Source organism: Salvia miltiorrhiza, chromosome 1 (assembly GCF_028751815.1).
Source record: "Salvia miltiorrhiza cultivar Shanhuang (shh) chromosome 1, IMPLAD_Smil_shh, whole genome shotgun sequence".
NCBI lineage: Eukaryota > Viridiplantae > Streptophyta > Magnoliopsida > Lamiales > Lamiaceae > Salvia > Salvia miltiorrhiza.
Genome location: NC_080387.1, coordinates 39,777,563 through 39,797,500, shown reverse-complemented (window position 1 = coordinate 39,797,500; position 19,938 = coordinate 39,777,563). Strand labels below are relative to the sequence as shown.

General features: G+C 37.3%; 3 protein-coding genes across 4 annotated transcripts; 1 reads left to right on the top strand and 2 right to left on the bottom strand.

The window, feature by feature from the left end:
* The first annotated feature begins 2,764 nt into the window (after positions 1-2,764).
* On the top strand, positions 2,765-9,745 carry LOC131015169 (uncharacterized). Its single transcript, XM_057943442.1, has 5 exons — positions 2,765-3,176; positions 3,899-5,100; positions 7,627-7,776; positions 8,793-8,909; positions 8,998-9,745. The coding sequence occupies exons 1-5, from the start codon at positions 2,882-2,884 to the stop codon at positions 9,589-9,591; spliced, it is 2,358 nt and encodes a 785-aa protein (XP_057799425.1). The 5' UTR covers positions 2,765-2,881; the 3' UTR covers positions 9,592-9,745.
* A 711-nt stretch (positions 9,746-10,456) lies between these two features.
* On the bottom strand, positions 10,457-11,475 carry LOC131015177 (transcription factor MYB114-like). Of its 2 annotated transcripts, none has more exons than XM_057943453.1 (3): positions 11,232-11,475; positions 11,033-11,162; positions 10,457-10,939 (listed from the first exon to the last, which is right to left on the bottom strand). In XM_057943453.1, the coding sequence occupies exons 1-3, from the start codon at positions 11,347-11,349 to the stop codon at positions 10,693-10,695; spliced, it is 495 nt and encodes a 164-aa protein (XP_057799436.1). In that variant the 5' UTR covers positions 11,350-11,475; the 3' UTR covers positions 10,457-10,692. The 2 variants fall into 2 exon arrangements, with proteins under 2 accessions (XP_057799436.1, XP_057799442.1); XM_057943459.1 differs by having other exon boundaries at positions 11,057-11,162.
* Positions 11,476-15,202: 3,727 nt separating this feature from the next.
* On the bottom strand, positions 15,203-18,787 carry LOC131015158 (uncharacterized). The gene is made up of 5 exons (XM_057943432.1): positions 18,496-18,787; positions 18,296-18,399; positions 15,983-16,626; positions 15,488-15,584; positions 15,203-15,380 (listed from the first exon to the last, which is right to left on the bottom strand). The coding sequence occupies exons 1-5, from the start codon at positions 18,568-18,570 to the stop codon at positions 15,329-15,331; spliced, it is 972 nt and encodes a 323-aa protein (XP_057799415.1). The 5' UTR covers positions 18,571-18,787; the 3' UTR covers positions 15,203-15,328.
* Between the last annotated feature and the right edge of the window lie 1,151 nt (positions 18,788-19,938).

Genomic DNA, 19,938 nt, shown 5'->3' with positions numbered 1-19,938 from the left:
AGTCGTAAAAAATGTTTGATCATTGCACAGCCAAGCATTTAGAAGTCGGCTTCCCCGCCCTACACGTTTTGGCCCATTGGATTGGGAGTGTTGTTCGCTAATTATTTTCGCTACGCCGCAAGTGTACAGTGTAGTTGCAATAAGTGGAAGCAAGGTCGTATCCCAGAAGGATTGGTGAATTCAAATTTCAAAATACTATTAATAAGTTGTTTTCAATCTATTTAGACAACCAAAATTCAAAAGATGTTTATAACTAAAACAAAGCTAAATTAAAGCAAGCAAAATAAATAACAATAACATAAACTTAATTAATAAATTGGGGATTGACTCAAAGGAAAGTTATCCCAGGGACTAGATTTCGATGGATCGTAATGAATTTCAATCTACATCAATATTAATTTTGATATGGTCTACTTATCTAGGGCGATCTCCCCACTGGTTTTAGCCCCCTCCCGGACGACTAAAACAGTAGATTACGGGTCATAATTGCCGTCCCGGTCAATTTCTAACCTATAACTCCCAGGAGCACAAAAGATCAACAACCCTCACCCAACTCTCAACCTCCCGATTTATTGAAATGATATATTTCAAACTCCTAATCTATTGTAATTGTCATCTCTCGATTCAAATCACAAATTAGAAATGCACAAAAGGTGGCCAACCAATCATACAAGCAGTGACGTAGCCAGGGGGTCCAGTGGGGGCACTGGGCCCCACTGGATTTTTTAAAAAAAATAGTATATATATAGTATGTATTTTTTTATTAATTATTTAATTGAGAATTCATTTTGATTAATATTATATACTATAATTTTCCCTTATAGTATTATATATTGTAATTTTATTATTATTTCATATCTTTTTGTTTATTTTTCTTTATCTATTAGGTGAGATTAAATTAATTTTTTTTATAGGGTAATTTTTTGTAGTGGACTTATAAAAATATAAAATTTGAGTTTAAATGTAGAATCCTTTACAAACACACTCGTAATTTATTTTTGTATCTTGAATTCTCTATGATTTTTTTTATATAATAGCTTGTGTGTTTGAGCTTTTTCAAATATTCAATTTTTATTATTGTGTGATTATTAAAATCTTAGTTATTACTCTCTCCGTCCCAGCTTTTAGTATCCAACTTTCCTTTTTTGGTCGTCCCATATTTTAGTATCCATTTCTATTTTTGGTAAAAGTAGGTGGGGCTCTTACTCCACTTTAATTATTATAACTCTCACATAAAATGTGGGACCCTTATTCCACTCACAACTCATCAATCACTTTATTAAAACCCGTGCCGTTCTCAACTGGATACCAAAAGCCGGGATGGACGGAGTAATATAATTTAATTAGATATTCCCACCTCATATTTTATTTGTAACAACTTATTAGTAAACAATTTTTTATGTGAATATTAGTACGTGTTGGGTAAATGAATCAAGTTTTATTAAATATTTATAATTTTAAACATGTAAGTTATTAGGACATGTGATAGTCATATATAAATATTTCAAAAATTATTATAACACTATTTATTATAAATTTTAATTAATTAATTAATTATAATTAAAATTATTATATATTGGCCCCCCCTAAAATAAAATCCTGGCTACGTCACTGCATACAAGAGATAAATCTAGGGCTTGAAAATATAACAATAAACACAATCAAGATATATATTGAACAAAGAAATTAATCCATTACAAATCCATCTAATATAATCCCTAGGATAAGAGATTTTAGCCAATCATATTCATAATAAAAGCAAATCTCAAGTCATAAGAAAACATAAATAAAGATATAGAGAGATAGAGATTCATAGACAAATCCTATAATCTTGATCTTCAATCATGTAGTTTTGATGAGTTCCTTTCCAAGTCTTCCCCTTCTTTCTTTGATTTTGGCGTTGTTCTAATGTGTGGAAGAGAGAAAATGGTAGAAGAAAATGATGGGTTGGAGAAGAAAATTGGAGGCTAGGGTTTGGAGAGGTGAAGAATGGTAGAGAATGTGATGAATCCCCCTAAATTGAAGGTTGAAAGAGTATATGAGCTTAAAATCCCTCTAGGGCCCCCACAAAATGAGCAATTCCGCCTTTTGGCCGTGGTCACGGCCGTGACCGCGGTACAGGACCGTGGGGAAGCTGTTGGAGGGGCCCGCGGTCGGGCCCGTGGTCGCGGCCCGAACCGTGCGTTCTGGCACTTCTGGAGCAGGGGCCCGGGACCGCGGGGTACTGGGCTTCATGCGGAGTCCGCTCGTTCGGCTCCGTTCTCTCTCGTCCGAACTCCGATTTGGTCGCCGTTTGCGCTCACGGATTCCTCTCGAGATGTACTTCAATCTGATGTACTTCAATCTCATGTCTTCAAAATCCTCCAATTAATCCTTGATTTTCCCTGAAATCACTCCAAAACTACACCAATGCATCAAATTTTCATAAAATTAAATATTAGGGCACAAACAAACATTCACAAGCAAAACATGAAGGGAAATGACAACAAATCATGTGGAATTGGGGTACGAAAATTATGTTTGTCAAGTGTGAGTGTGTTGGCCAAACGATAAGGGATTAATTGCTAAGGCTAAAGGTCTTGAGTTCAAGTCTCATGTGATGTGATGCATTTTAATTTCTTTATTTAATATTGTAAATTAAAAAAAAAAAAAAAAAAAAGAGAAGTTGGAAATTGGAATTTCATCTTCTCGGTCACTCCACCCATCAGTGGGGCCCCACCATCACATCATACGTTCCGCACAGCCACGTAGTTATCTCCATTTCTCACCTACGCTACTTAACAACGCGCCATTTGCCTCTTCCCCCATTCAAAATCTCCATTAACCTCTGCCTCTCTCTCTAGCCCTACACATTTACATTTCTCGCTCTCACACCGACCTAATGATTCCTCACTCTTACGCTACGGACACTCAGGCCAAGGCCACCGAGCTCGCCTCCACCGTCTCCGCCGCCGTTTCTCAGCCGCAGATCGCCTCCGCCTGCGCCGCCGTAGAGTCCTTCCTCCGGAAGCACGCCCCCGACCAGCAGCGCTGGTTCTTCTCCCTCACTTTCCCTGCCCTAATTTGCAGAATCTTCGGCTTCGATGACTCATCGCCTCCTTCTGCAACCACCAAACGCCCTCCGTCCAGCGGCTGGATAGACGTTGCTACTTCCGTACACGATACTGAGCTTTCAGGTATGGTTACTGCCAACACTCGTGGATTTCGGCTCCGAATTTGTTGGAGGACTCTCGTTTCCTCGATTTCATAGATTTGTCGTCAAGCTTTTATGTATTGTCTAATTGCAACACAGTAAACGCTTAATGTGCACAAGCTCTAGTTGCTAATTTAAGTCTCCTCCCATTTGATCCGTCTACAGAAACTTCTGGAGTTCTTAATTTGCCTAGCTAATTTTTCCTGTTGGTATGAACTGTTGAATCATTTTTTTTATAAGTGAGTTTGTTTTCCTCTACTTTAAACCTGTTTTTGCTTTTCAGCTGGTATCCCCCCCCCCCCCTCTCTTCCTAACAGCATCAGCCACTTAAATTCAGGGACTCTTTGATATTGTTTGTTGATTTTAAAAATTACTGTATTGTATTACTAATTGACAATTGCCAAAACCACAGCTATATGGACATAATGTGCGGTTCATCCTCTTAAATGAAATTTCCTTCTATGTTTCTGGAATTATATTAAACAAAATATGTTGGAATTTAGTCGATGTTTTGTTTCTTCTTTACTTTTAAACTCTGCTTCGGGTTTTAAATTTTGTCTGTTCCATGTTAGAAAAGTTTGTTATAAGTTAGAGCGTGTGCGTGAGTACACTAGCCTTCTACATTTTATCTGTTGATATGACTTATTTGCTGTTTTCTGCATCTATATTACTGATATTAGTTATGTTCGGATTTATTGGTTGTAGGTAGAATCTTCAGCCTTCTATCTCCAAATGGATTGCTGTTGTCTTCAATCTCAGGAGTTGATCGGCTTTCTCTAGTTAAATATGTCTTCCCCAATGAAAGATTACCAGAGTGGGTTCGTTACATGCTTCAAACTGAGCAAGATTGTAGGATTTTGACTGATTTGTGCCCTCTGTTTAGGAACAGAATTAAGGGAGATCCAATCAAGGGCACTCCATATCAGGTTCAACTGAATGTTTTGGAGTATTACTTATTTTGGTTTGCTTATTACCCTGTTTGTAGAGGTAACAGTGAGGGTTCTGAGACAGTGAAGGTTCAGAGAACAAAAAAGTTTCGGTTGGAGAATTGGTCTTATTCAATACCCGGCCTTTCAAGTACTAAACGGGAAACAGAAAAGAAGACGGAGGGTAATTTGTACATACGGCTACTATATGTGTATCTTCATACTTTTGTGCCTTCCCAAGATCTGTATGTGCAGCCTTACCGCAGTTCCCTGCTTCATTATTCTCCGGGTTATGATAGTTCTGCAGTGGAGCGAGCTGAGTTTGTAATTAGTACAATGATCCATTTTTGGCTGGTCGATAGTGACTTTTCACCCTTGCCTACAGGCTTGTGCAAGGCAAATGGTGTTACTTTCCCTTTTAGGTCTGTTCTTGGAGAGACCCCTCCTACATCAGGACTGGGTGATGAGATTAATGTTTTCGTTAAGTATTTAAATATGACTTCGCTAGTAGCTATGGATGGGCCAGATGAGTCTGATGTCAGAAGTCCTGGGTGGAGAGTTTCTGGTTCGTATGATGTTGCAAAGACAAGGGATGCTGCTCTAACTGTAAATTCTAGTGGATCATGGAACTTGATGATTCAAAGGCCATTGTACAGATATATATTGAGAACATTTCTATTTTGTCCTGTGGAATCCTCTATAAAAAATGCATCCCAAGCATTTTCTCTCTGGGTCAATTACATGGAACCTTGGTTAATTAGCTTCAAAGAGTTTGCTGATCTCAATGAGACTTTAGGACTGCCAACTTTAAGCTCAGAAAACTGCATCAATAAATCATCAACTCCTGGATATGCATCCTCTTGGCAGGGATTTGTACTGGACAACTATCTGTTCTATAGCTCATTGGTCATGCATTTTATTGGATTTGCTCACAAATTTCTCCATACAGATGCAGAAATAATTGTTCAGATGGTTGCTAAGGTCAGTTACATCTTGATTTTGCATCACGAACTTCCCACCTTTTATCTTTGTATTTACTGCTTGTGTTACAACTTGTTACACCTGGTAATTCTTCTCTCTCTCTCTCTCCTGGATCTATCTTGTTCTTAAGTATGGGGATTGCTCGAAACTAATAAATCATAGATGCCAGACCAGTTAGTGAAGAGGCAGCTTGTCACAACCTTGGTCTTGCTAATGTTTTAAATCCTTTACCATTACGCCCAGCCAGCTTTACACTTCTCTGTCACCTTCAAATAAGTTTTCTCTTCCCCTTTTGTCCTCATGTCTCAGTCTCACACTATCCTTCCTATAATATGGGTAGTGATTATTCCATGGTTGCATCTATATGTATTGGAAACTTCTCTTAGCAACATTCCTTGGATCCTTGTTGTAGTTCAAGTTATAACTTTCTTACACCCTAGGTATCACCTGCCTGAAGTTGTACTCAATTATCTTTTCTGCCAACTTATCTTTCTCTTTATTACATGCTGTACCCCTCAGACCTCAACTTGTTACTTTTTAAGTTTGTTGTTTAAATCTTCTAGAGCAACTCGCCTGACAACTGGTGATTTCCTTGTTGCTTATCTTTTTACCCTGAAGTTGCACTTCTTTATGCCACATTTCAAAGCTTTTGGCTATTAAAATAGTACTCCTTCCGTCTCACAAAAATATGAACATTTTTCCATTTTGGGGCGTCTCACAAAAACATGAACATTTCTATTTTGGGACACTACCCCACCACAATCCCTTTACTTTTTCATCTCTGCTTTTCATAAAGTGGGACCCATTTTTCACTCATAATACACTTTTATCTAATATTTCTTAAAACCTATGCCACTTACAAATGTTCATGTTTTTGTGAGACGGAGAGAGTATCTGTTTTGAATCTTGTAACCCTTCTCCTGGGATTCATCATATTTACATTAATGTTTAATCTCACAAGTAATAATTTATCTTTGCATCTTCAGTATTTTCTAACTCTTATTAGTCCCAAGTTTCTGGTGCGGTAGAAAGCATAAACGCATAGACCGTTCTCATTTGAGTGTCCAAAACTTTTAAAGTGCATGTAGGGAGATTTGAGCATGCTTCTGGAATTAAATAGGCCTGTGGGAAATGAGGCTTCATTTTTCTGCTTTAGAAGACTGTCTTCATAGTCTTAGTCTGCTATGATGGTCTTGATGGAGCATAATCTCCCTGGGTATTTAATAAAATCTTCAAGGAGCCATGTCTGGGGCAGGGCAGTTACACTTTTTGAAAAAGGTCTGACAGGATGAGCTAGGATGAGGCATTTGCATCTTTTAACAAAGGAGAATGCTCTGAAAATGGGTCTTGGCTACATGGAGTATGACTTTATATATAAACCTTTGAGTTCTACTGTGGTTTCTTCCTCGTTGTAGTTCTTACATGCACGAACTAACTGGATGAATGTTGTTTTATGTTTTTGTAATGTATCAACTGCTATGTGCCTGAGACCGTGAATATTGTATTTTCTGCTTGTTAATTCAGTGCTCACAGATGTTATCTGAACACATGATGCTGTTATTATTTCACTGATTTTGTTATTCTCTCTCTCCATGATGCTGCACACGTCTGTATGCTTGCATAAGCTATTAACATTGTAGATGGGCTATGTGTCAGTACATGTGATAAGCTGTTAACTTCAATGCCTTCTCTGATCAGAACACCATCTAGTCATGAGATCGAGAGTGAGGCTTAACTTTAGCGCTGTACGGGGCTTATGTTTATTGACTCAATCCTAGCATTGCGATTGCCTGCATTTTCTGTTTGCATCTTTTCTGACTCATTTTATTTGATGTGTGCACTATGAGTCTATGACACTATCATATATATGCTCAATGAGTCCTATTTTAGAATGGATAGATAACTTGATATTAGCGACTGTTCCCATCCATGTGGTGCCACCATTTCTGGCACTTTAAAACAAAAATAAAATCTAAACTTGGTTCTTTTGATATCTTAAACTTATGAAGTGACCAAGTGGGATCTGCTGATTGTTTTATATTTTTCTTAAAAATCATTTATCTTCCCAAGGGAATTTTTGAATAATGTTGGAGTGTTTTTTTACCCCAAAAAATAACTGATATATTCTTTTATTTGTACACATTATTAAGCGCTGACTTTTTGTTTGACTTAGATACTCCCTCCGTCCGTAAAATAACTTTCTAACTTTCCTTTTTGGGCCGTCCCCAAAAAACCTTCGATTTCTATTTTTGGATTATACCCCACCACTGATAATACTCCATTTACCCTTACTTTTCACCTTTTCACCATTCCCAATACCTCATTTGTCGTTACTTTTCACCTTTTCGTCTTTAAACTCGTGCCCCTCCCTCCTAGGAAGTTATTTGGGGGATGGAGGGAGTAATTATTTATTTACTTTTGAATTGTTGAAGTATAACTAGTCCAACAGTTGAGGTTTATGGACTTATGTTGGACTCTTGGCTCATTTGCCATGCTGAGATTTTCATGTATTGTGAATTAATGCAGGTAATTAATATCTTAACTTCATCTGTTGAGCTTGTGGATCTGATAAAGAATGTCGACAGTGTTTTTCATTCAAAAGCTGCTGCTGAACCTTCTAAATCGATACTTACTGGATTGAACAAATATATTCCAACAATACGCCAACAGTTGCAGGTATTCCATTTGTTTGTCTGTCTCTTTCGTGCAGTTTTTTTCTTCTCTCTAAATTGCTATGTCATCTTCCTAAAAATATTTCACTGCAATTGTAGTTATACTACCTCATAATGAAAAGAGCTTTGCCTGTGATGTTGGAATTATTTGATATATTCTGCCCTTGTTTGTCCTACTGAAAGGCTGTTCTTCTTGGTGTTAATTTATAGAGCTTATGATGTTATTGTTAATAAAATAGTAGAACAGGTCTGCGGACCCTAAAAAGCCTTATCCGGGTAGTTTCCTGGTTTCAACAACCCTGCTCCATTTACATCTATTGAACAGGCATGATATCCGTATATTCTACAATTTATTAAATCTCTAGTTTCCCTTATAATAGTGAATAAAGGAAATTGTTGAACTAATAGTGGCAAGTGGAATATTGTAGATTGTCTCCTAATTCCCTGGCATTTATATGCTACTGCTGGTATATGTTGGAACTTGGTGTTATATTTCTTAGACTTGTTCCTAAGAGCATCCGGATCGACCCGCCGAATGGGGCGCACCGCGGTGGTGCGTCCCCGATGCTTGGCGGAGAACCGAGGCGAAGGGGGGGAGATGGGGAGTGCGTGCTGGGGACGCGTGATTTCCGTCTGAACTTTGAGAGCTGAGAGAGGTTTGTGTGTGTTGAGCGGCATATGTTGGGAGAAGAAGGAGAAAGGGGTTTGAGGGCTGGGGAGTTGGGCCTGAGGAGCTGTTGGGCTGATTTTCTTTCAGTTGGGCTATTAGGGTTTGGGCTGGATTTTATTTTTAATTATTTAAATTATGTAATTTTTATTTTTAATGTAATGTTTAATTTTATTAAAAATGAAAATTTCAAATTTAAAATAGAAATGTAGAAATAGGATTAAATGGAAATGGGGATTTAAGCACCTTTGCATTGGAGAGGGGAGGTGCTAAGGTGGGGACCACCATTTAAGCAACCCCTTAAGCATCTCCCATTGGAGATGCTCTAAATCATTAGTTTCTGTTCTTTTCAGGATTGGGAGGATGGCCTGTGTGAGAGTGATGCAGATGGATCCTTTTTGCATGAGAACTGGAATAAAGATTTACGACTTTTTGCAGACGGTGAAGATGGTGGGCAACAATTGCTTCAGGTTTAGATTTATACATAAGAATGTAGCTTCTTGGTGATATCTACATCTTCACGTCCTTTATTAACTTGGAAGGATTACTATTTTGCAGCTATTTTTGTTGCGTGCTGAGTCTGAACTGCAGTCAGTATCTGGAAACAATCTCTCTCAGAATCTGCAATGTCTGGACTCTATTAGAGCCCAGTTAAGCCAATTGTTTGGTAGTCCCCTCTCAAAATCTCCATCAGGAACACCTCAGTTGAGACATCAATCACGTGAAGAAATATTCAAGCCTAGAAGCTTTGGCAACCAAACAGGGACCGAGATAAAATACAAGGGTGACTGGATGAAGCGGCCCGCCTCCAGCGATGAGATTGCGTGGCTAGCCTCCATTTTGGTCAGTATATCCGGTTGGCTGAATGAGAAGGTTGGTCTAGACCGGGTTGACCCGAACCAAGAGGCCATCGGTTGGTCATATTTGGAGGTTGTGAGCGACGTAAAACGCGTGCATGGAACCAAGGAAACCATGAGAGTGGTTCTCTCTTGCTTTCTTTCTTGGGTGATGTGGCTGTGTGAGGCTGGACTGCAACTAATGAGAAGATATGGTCTGAGGGTAAATCTCAGGGTGCTAGCTTCTAAAAGGATAGTTGCGATGCTCCTGCTTCTTACAATGTTCAATCTTTTTAGAAGAGCTTTTGCTCTCTAGAGAACTTCTTATATATAAATATATATGTATTATTATGAAGAGTGAGATAAACAGTGAATAGTAAAAAAGAATGCAAGATTGTATAGAAAACCTTCTTCGTGCAACATTGTTGTACCGGAAATTTTGATACAGTTGACCATGATCCATTGCAGTCTGCCCCCGTCAGCATTAATTTGGATTTTGGTTTATTTGAGGGTTAATTATAGCTTCGAACTTTTAGTGACTTAGTTTTGTAGCTTCAATTTGATTTATTTTTGTTTTAAATTTTGAAAATTATTTAATTATGATTAGTTTTGAAATGCCATAATTTCAGCTATAAACTAAAGTTAAATGCATTCTACATTAAAAGGGATTTTCAAATGTTGATAATTCATCTATTATTGGAACATTGTTGTGATCGAAATGATGATTTTTCTTTTTTTTTGTCACAAGTGATCCAAATGATTCTTGAAAATTGATATTGTTGAACCAACTGTTAATGGCAATTCTGATCACATCATTGTTCCCATGACAATTGGGCTACTTATTATTGGAAATTCCCTTTAATAGAATATATTAAGCTTTAGCTCATGGCGATCGGTCATTATTTCATGGTGTAATTTTAAAAAGAACCGCTATTACTATATTTGGTGGGAGTGTGATATTTTCGCTGTTGGAAAATTTTAAACAGATCACAATTAAATAATTTCTCAAAATCGTAAGGCATACACTATAACAAACAAATTAAAGTTGAAAATACTAAGCTCAAAAATTGATCGTTTTTAGAAGTTGGAAAGGGAATCAAGTGATTGAATCCATTACTTGTTGTTTGGTTTGGATAATGAGATAATCATTACCCTTACTTGAGGGTAACGCAATCACCCAATTTATTACCCCTCAAAATAGAGGGGAAACAAAGAAAGAGAATCTCTTATTAATGATTCATTTCCAAAGTTAAACCAAACACTCAATAAAAGTAATGATTATTGTTACAATTTCACTCTTTTATTTGATTTCATTCCCTTTCCATTCTTCTACTTGAACATTAATTATTGGATTGTGACATACTGTACCGTATGCTAAAACTGAGTGTCTACAGCTGGTGATGAATTGCAGCATCGTTCATTCATCCTCGTCGAGTTCAAGAAAACTTTTAACCCAATCCAACCCAGAGGCAGAGACGTCCAAGGATTCATCGTCGCCTCCGGTTTCGTCCGTTTCATTCCAAATATTGTTTTGCTTCATTGCTGCGGTTGAGATTGCGGGTAACTTGTCCATCAACATGGCTTTCTTCCTCAAGTGAGCATTCCAGTAGTTCTTGATCTCGTTGTCAGTCCGCCCAGGGATTCTCTTGGCGATCAACGACCACCTACATATACATACATACATACATACTAAATGAGTAATGCACACACACATGCTCAGGAATTTCCAATTAGTTAATAAGTTGAGAAACACAAACTTATTTCCTAGGAGCCTATGTAACCTAAGAATCAAGTCCTCTTCAGCATCGGAGAAGTTGCCTCTTTTGATATCAGGTCTAAGATAGTTGAGCCATCTCAACCTGCAACTCTTACCGCACCTGTTGAGGCCTGCAATGCCACAACTCCCATTCAACAATGTTGAGAAGGAAATGAGAAATGATGAGAATCGATCGGAACCTGATTTGATGGCCACAGATTTCCACCTCTTGGGGCCGTGAAGGGCGACGTATTGGGCCAGAGTCGTATCTTCATCCACACTCCACGCCCCTTTGTTCAGAGATGCATCACTCGCCATCTCTATTCATTTTTATGTTTTTTTCAACCATATATATGTATGGGATTGGGATTGGGATTGGGGGTTGGCAAAATTATGCAGCTGCCAGGTTAGTCGTGCATTTCAGCTACCGCATCATCCTCGCCCCCCCAATTAATGATTTACTACTAACATTCTTTATCATTACACTCAAACCTCTATTAACTCATTTTTGGGATTATAAAAAATTGTTTTTAAATAAAGATGATTTTTAAATACATATTTTAAAATGCATGCAAAATACACAAAGGTTATAATTACCAAAAAGAAACAATGGTGTCAAATGGCCACATTGAACATGCAAACACAATATTTGGCCACTAATTGAAAAAACACAAATTATGGCCATTAATTAGGCCATATGCCTAATATACCCCAAATTGGGCGGACTGGGTAGGGTCAGGAGCGCGGGTCGCGTGCCGGGTAGGATCAGGCACGCGGGTCGGGTTAGGCACTTATGGCACTGTTAGTGCCGTAAGTGCCAACGAATTTTTTTTTTACTCCCCCTGCCATGTCTACCCCCCAGACCCCCGACCCCACCCACCCCCAAGCCAAAATGAACTTTTTAAACACTTCCCCTAGGGTTTAGATATTCTATTTAGGGTTTAGATTATCCATTTAGGGTTTAAATGTTCCATTTAGGGTTTAGATGATGTTGTTGTTTCTATATTTGTTCTGCATGTTTGACACTTATGGCACTAATAGTGCCATAAGTGCTAAAAAGACTATTTTACTTTATTTTATTTTGAATTTTCGTTGGCACTTATGGCACTATTAGTGCCATAAAATAAAATAACAAAAGTAAAATTTGATTTATTTTTATCTAGGGGGAGTAATTTTTTTTTTTTTTTTGGCTTGGGGGTGGGTGGGGTCGGGGGTCTGGGGGGTAGACAGGGCAGGGGGAGTAAAAAAAAATTTTCGTTGGCACTTATGGCACTAATAGTGCCATAAGTGCCTAACCCGACCCGCGTGCCTGATCCTACCCGGCACGCGACCCGCGCTCCTGACCCTACCCAGTCCGCCCAATTAAGGGCAAAAACGTCCCAAAGCTATAAAAATGGCCAAAATTTATGTTTTTTCAATGAGTGGCCATAATTTATGTTTTATGATCCATTTTGACTATTCCAAAATTTTATTACCAAAAATATGTGTGCCTAGGATAATTTTAACAATGGCAATGACAATTTTGAAAATTAAGGAGAAATCAATGTCATAATCTATGCAAAATTTAATATCTCATGAAAATCAAATTAGTTATCCATTAGCCCCTCAATTAGTTGCTACTTTCATTTTTTTTCTTTTTCTTTTTTCACATATGGTAGATAGAGCACATTTTGTTCCTTTTCATTTAATTATGTTTTGAATAAAATATATAATATACATTGTGAAACAAATTATCATAAGGAAACAATAGGGCCGGATGGCCCTATTGGTGATTGAAACTTAAATTTTGTCCACAAAATTTAAAATATCAATATTTGGCCATCTTTTATGTGATCTACCTAATCTACCCTTTAAACCAATAGATCCAACAACTTCCTTTGACCCGGATCCAGATTTAGGGATTAACTCATGCCTTGTCTACCCCCCATACCCCCGACCCCACCCACCCCCCCAAGCCAAAAAAAATTGTTTTTTTTTACTTCCCCTGCTTGTCTACCCCCGACCCCACCCACCCCCCCCCACCCCCCCCCCACCACCCACCCCCAAGCCAATTTTTTTTTTTTTACTTCCCCTGCCTTGTCTACCCCCCCCAGACCCCCGACCTCACCCACCCCCCACCCACCCCCCCAAGCCAAATTTTTTTTTTTTTTTACTTCCCCTGCCTTGTCCACCCCCCAGACCCCCGACCCCACCCACCCCACCTCCAAGCCAATTTTTTTTTTTTTTACTTCCCCTGCCTTGTCTACCCCCCAGACCCCCGACCCCACCCACCCCTCCCCCCCCACCACCCACCCCCAAGCCAAATTTTTTATTTTTTTTACTTCCCCTGCCTTGTCTACCCCCCCAGACCCCCGACCCCACCCACCCCCCCACCACCCACCCCAAGCCAATAATTTTTTTTTTACTCCCACTGCCCTGCCTACCCCCTGACCCCCGACCCTACCCCCCCCCCACCCACCCCCAAGCCAAAATGAACTTTTCAAACACTTCCCCTAGGGTTTAGATATTCCATTTAGGGTTTAGATTATCCATTTAGGGTTTAGATGTTCCATTTAGGGTTTAGATTATCCATTTAGGGTTTAAATGTTCCATTTAGGGTTTAGATGATGCTGTTGTTTCTATATTTGTTCTGCATGTTTGGCACTTATGGCACTAATAGTGCCATAAGTGCTAAAAAGACCATTTTACTTTATTTTATTTTAGATTTTCGTTGGCACTTATGGCACTATTAGTGTCATAAGTGCCATAAAATAAAATAATAAAGTAAATTTTTTTGGCTTGGGGGTGGGTGGGGTCGGGGGTCTGGGGTAGACAGGGCAGGGGGAGTAAAAAAAAAATCGTTGGCACTTATGGCACTATTAGTGCCATAAGTGCCTAACCCGACCCGCGTGCCTGATCCTACCCGGCACGCGACCCGCGCTCCTGATCCTACCCAGTCCGCCCAATTAAGGGCAAAAACGTCCCAAAGCTATAAAAATGGCCAAAATTTATGTTTTTTCAATGAGTGACCATAATTTGTGTTTTATGATTCATTTTGGCTATTCTAAAATTTTACCCTTATCATAAAAGGACCTTAATTTGATACTCCCTCCGTCTAAGAAAAATAATCATAATTTTTTATTTTGGGACGTCAATAAAAAGATAGTCCCGTTCTACTTACCCAACCAATATATTATTCTCAATATAACATGGTAGACCCCAAATTTTTATTCAATACTAGTCTAGGACTATCTTTTTTTTTGGGGGGGAGGGGGGTGGGGGAGTATTTTTAAGTAATACTCCATATTTTCATTTAAACTAGAAACCTTAGTTTTAAAAAAAATATTTTCGTTATTTTCTTAGTTTTAGTATTTTAATTTTTTAAGTTATGTATTTTTATTTATTTTACATATACAAAAATATTAATATGACATCATATATTTATTGTAGAATAATACTCCCTCCGTCCCAGCCCAATAGGCTCAATTCTTTTCGGCATGGAGATTAAGAAACTCAATTTTTGATAGATAAATAGTGTGGCCCACACAATTTTAACCTTTTAAGTATATCCCTAATTTTTGTTAATTACCTTTGGTTCCCTTATCTCATTTTAGTAAAAATAATTCGTAAGGATTTTATTTTAAGAAAAATTATCCACTTTTATTTTTTATTTTAAGAAAGGATTTTATTTTACGAAAAATAATTATTTTATCGTATTATCCACTTTATAATTATTTTTTGTAACTTTTTATTTTTAAAAAATAAAATTAAAATAAAACTAAATAAAAATAAAATAATAATAAAGAAGTCCCTAATTATTTCTAATTTTAGACTGGGCCTATTGGAGTGGAACGTCCCAAAAAAGAAAACGAGCCTATTGGAGTGGGACGGAGGCAGTAGCATATTATATATAAAATTTACTTTAAGAAACATTAAATCATATATAATCCTATTTAACATATTTAGATTTTTTTTTTAAATTCAGCTATACATATCTTTATTTTTTTTGTTTTAACAATAACACATTTCAACACAAAAGATTAAGTCATTGTCATAGGCAACCTTGGACAAGTATTTTAATCAACTTAAATGTAATGCAACGAGAGACGCACATTATTTATCGATTTGTACTTTTGAACTGATTTCCATGATCTATTTCAGACCATAATTTCATCATGGAGCCCCTAAAAAATAAATGAAAATAATAATTTCAAAACGGTTGGACTGCAGAAACAGTATGCATCAAAGTGCAATATCCTCATGCTTGTTTAAAGGACATGATTTCTGTTGCTTAAATTACATCATAAGACTCCAAACCTCAAACGCCTTGACCTTGTTTACTTCCCTCTGAAGACTGCTCAGAAACATACCTACATCACAAACAAGACAATGTAAGCTTCAATGACACATAATTAGCACTAATTAGGTGTTTAAACTTTTAAAGATGCATCTAATGTAATGTTTAGCATATTCTTACTTTCCAGTATAGAAGCCTGCAGTGTACCAAGCACTCAGAACAACATCAAGATCTGTTGCAGACTTGCTTTCAGGAGATTGCCTGCTTTCGAATGTCCCTGAAATTCACCATAGAGAACAAAGTACACTGCTTAAGATGGCTACAACATTGGTTATAAGCTTGTAAAACAGAGAAACATGTCTTCCTAAGGGTGTGTTCACTTTGGTTGCAAATTTATAACAAGAAAAGGTGATAAGAGTTGATGCAAAACTCATCAAATTCTTAAACTGCCGATACAAAAAAAGATAGTATACCACAGTTTCTATTTTTTGTGTCGGTTCACTTCTTAGAAGAATAGAACAGTCAACTTTGGGAGGAATATTTCCATAACATGATTTTGATTAATTGTCCCAAGCATATAAAATGATACAGCAAGACATGAAAACGATTAAAAGCATCAGACATCTAAGAATGAAAAGAAGTTGAGATACATGAAAACATAGATAGACATCTCACCTTTATTTGCTTCCTTTGTTAATGAAAGTGCCTTTTCAGCAGCAGCCATCGCCGTATTAACAAAATCAGGATCCTTTTTTAACCCAGAATTCGCATCCGGAGAGCCTTTAGCAAGACAGGTAGTATGAATATATTTACTGCCAGAATAAGCAGCAGGTGATGAATTGCACGGAACAACCCAATTTTGACAGCCATATGGACAGTTACAAGCTACAGTTTCATAAGGTTGGGGAACAGACGCTTGATACTCTTGGGTTGCGGATGTACTAGAAAAAGGATATTGATGATCCCAATTACTGTATTGGTTAAGTTGCTGCAGAATATGCTGCCTCTGATTCTCGACCTCATAATATTTGTTCAACAACTTGCTATACTCTTCTGAACCATCCAGATAGCACGTTGTGTCATTTTGATATTTTAAATCAGTTGAGACTGTATGTTCGCCTTGGGAAACTGATGTAGTAGCAGAAATGTCATTGGTGGGTGGAACATGGCGCTCTTGAATATTGGAAATATCAACACATTGTGCAGAAGAACCCAACTCCGAAGGAGAATCTTCTGTGCTTACTAAAATCTCTGCAGTCTCCACGACTTTTGTTGCGGTTTCCAGCCCATTGAAATGGCTGTCATCATTCTGGACAAATCTTCATCAACATACAAATAACAAGAAAGTTAGCATCAGTATGTCATAGATGAAAATAGCTCTCAAATGCCTTGCCATGAAATTATAAAAGCATTATGCTCATACTAAGGAGGAGAACTTTACTTTACAGTTTAGGCACCTGAAAGAGAAAATCAATGGGGCATATACCTGCAAGTTCGAAGTTCAAAAAACTGAGGAACCAGAATTTGATAGAGTTAAGGCCGTTCAAGAAAGGAAGTAACACCTGAACCGAGGTTCACAGGAATTCCTGTCATAGCTATCGCTTTCCAATAATCTATGATCAATCGGATGAAAAACCAAACTGCAAAACCCACTATTTAAATCTAGACTGAACTGGACTCGACAGGCCCAAGCAAAAGCATTTTCAAAGAATTGCTTAATAGATAAAATAGTGACTAACAAATAACTGAAAGGTAAATAAAAACACCTAAACAGACTGCCCTGCCATCTTCTTGCGCCTACACCTCCAAAGGTGCACTCAGCGCACTGCTTTCAGAATTCCATTACGAGAACATGTATGGAAATGTTGCACTTAATAAGAGAAACCCATTCTGAAAAACAATGATGTCCCTGTGGAATCTATTTCAATTTTTTTTGGCAGATTTAACTTCCAATCGGACTAAAGGAAAGCCTTTGAATTACAGATGGACAAGCCCTAAAAGACTTTCAGTAATGAGTATGTATGGTTTTTTCAACAAGTCCATAACAATATATTTTGTGCCATATAGCCTATGACCGATAGACAACATAATTTTGGAGCTTGATAATCTTACATTCCGTCTATAGGGGGGAAGCTTGTCTAACATGCAGTTAATAAGGCTAAGATCAGCCATAATTACAGATAGCTCAGCATAACAGTGGAGGCATAACCCTTTATTATGTCGTTAAACTCCCCCATTTTCTATATCCATATAGCCATACGTTCCCTCCCACCATATGGAACAGCATAAGAAAAGATGAGGTAAAATGCCATAATCCTTTCCTTAATACGTAATTGGTACTACTAGTAGAAACCAACTTAAGGGATGTTTGGCTCATCTTATAAGCTCCTTAAAACAGCTTATAACTTGTGTAGGAGCTTACAAGCTCTTGAAAAATGTTTGCAAAATAAGCTCCTAAACAACTTATAAGTTGTTGGAGCTTATAAGCTGTAAAAATAAGCCCTCCAAAAAATAAATTCCTCAACACCATGCTATTTTTTCATAATCTTATAAACAACAATTATTTTACAAAAATAACCTTACTATAGTTTGTTTTCCAGTACATACACTTACAATTTCTTCTATCTTCAATTTTCTTTCTCTAACTCAAAATTCTCTAACAAACTTACAATTCTCTCTCTAACTTATAAGCTCAATTATCTACACATTTTGACGACTTATAAACTCTAAGACATTACATCTAATAAGTTTTTGAAGCTTATAAGCTCCCTAAAATAAGCAAGGGCAAACACCCCCTTAAATCATTTCAAAAACTCGAAGATTTCCGTTTTTTCTCCATACGTCAAATTGATGCCCTAGTTTTTCACATTAAACCCTAAAACAATATTTAATTAAAATCTTCTGCTTTTCTACTATCATCGTCATAGTCCAAGAAGAGATGCAACAAATAAAACACCGCAAAGTAGATATCAGTAGATGCAGACTCACTCAGTGTTGGAGCCATTCTCAATGCTTCCATTATCAGCTCCAGCGCCTGGTAAATTTTCCTCGGTATTAATAATGGCCTTGTCTCCACCCTTTCCATGCATCATCTGCAGAAGAGTCCGATTGGAAAACGAAAATTATTAATACAGCCAAAATAAATATCAGATATCAGCGCGTGCGTAAAATATATGATAGAGGGTTGCCTTATATTTGGAAATGGCGTGGTCGAAGGCTTTAATTAGGGCAGAATCGTCCCAAAGCTCCCCCTCTTTCCCCATCACAATGTCTGCAGTCAAAGTTGTGAAACGAGACGAGGGCAAGGAAGAATTTGGAGCAGCGAGAGAAATCAGAAAAGGTAGGAGTAGTGGTAATTGGTAAATCCCTTCTTACAAGAAGATATAACAGAGCAGAAAACTAAGTTACGAATACGGCAGAGGTGGCGGCGGATCAACTATCAAGGCCAAGGCGACGGTGTTCATTTTATATTTTAGGCGTGTATTAAATTATTCGAGATTTAATTAATTTAAAATTATTTTAAATTAATTTTACGTTCAAGAACATCGATTAATTGTGCCCATCCAATTAGGGGTGTAATCGAGCCGACTCGAGCTGAATAATGTCTTGCTCAAGCTTGACTTGTTTAGCTAAACGAGCTATTTGCTTAATTATCGATCGAGCTTTAATTGAGTCGAATATAATACCGAGCCTAATCGAATTTTTTAAATTTAAAATTTTTATTATTTTTCTAATACATAAGCTATTTTTCAAATATACTATAAGATATTTTATTCACAACAATGCAATATATTTACTATTTTCTTGTAAATAAATGATGTTAATTAGATACTTAATTCAAATATTACTAATTATAGTATAAAATATACGACAATCAATTAATAATCTTATGTTTTTAAGATAAATCATTTAATGAGTTTGCTCACGAGCTAACGAGTCGAGTATCGTCATGCTCAAGCTTGGCTTGTTTAGATAAACAGTTGCTCATTAAATTACCGATCGAGCTTTTATCGAATCGAACGTCGAATAGCTCACGAGTAGCTTGGCTCGTGTACAACCCTACATCCAACCAAACAACCCCCACCAATAAATTTACGCCGGTATAATAATTATCTAAGTATTACTTAGGCCAAGTCTATTTTTGATAATTAACAATATTAAATAAAAAAATTTTAAGATCGCCTCATAGGGAATTCGAATTCAAGACCTACTTAGGCCAAGTCTTAATTTTAAACATATTTGTATAAGAACGAAAAATCTCCACTAATAATACATTTATGACGACATAAGGGTGAGGGTTAATTGGATATCGCTCATGCCAAATACCTTGATTTCAAATTTTATATACATGTCTATATGTTATTGACTATTCTATTTACCCTTTTCTTTCTTCATAAAAAGGTGTCGTTTCATTTTTTAAAGGGTTAAAGTGCAAATGCACCCTTGAAGTAGAAGGCCCTAGAGCGTATACCCTCATTCATGACCTTGAATCAAATATTCCCCCATAGTCCAAAAAATAATGGAATTAAACTCAGACCTTAGGCTATCCACAACGGTGACCCGCGGCGAGGGTCACCCGAATAAGACAAATTGATTGGCAAAAAAAAAAATGCAAAGTCATGCTTTTTCCA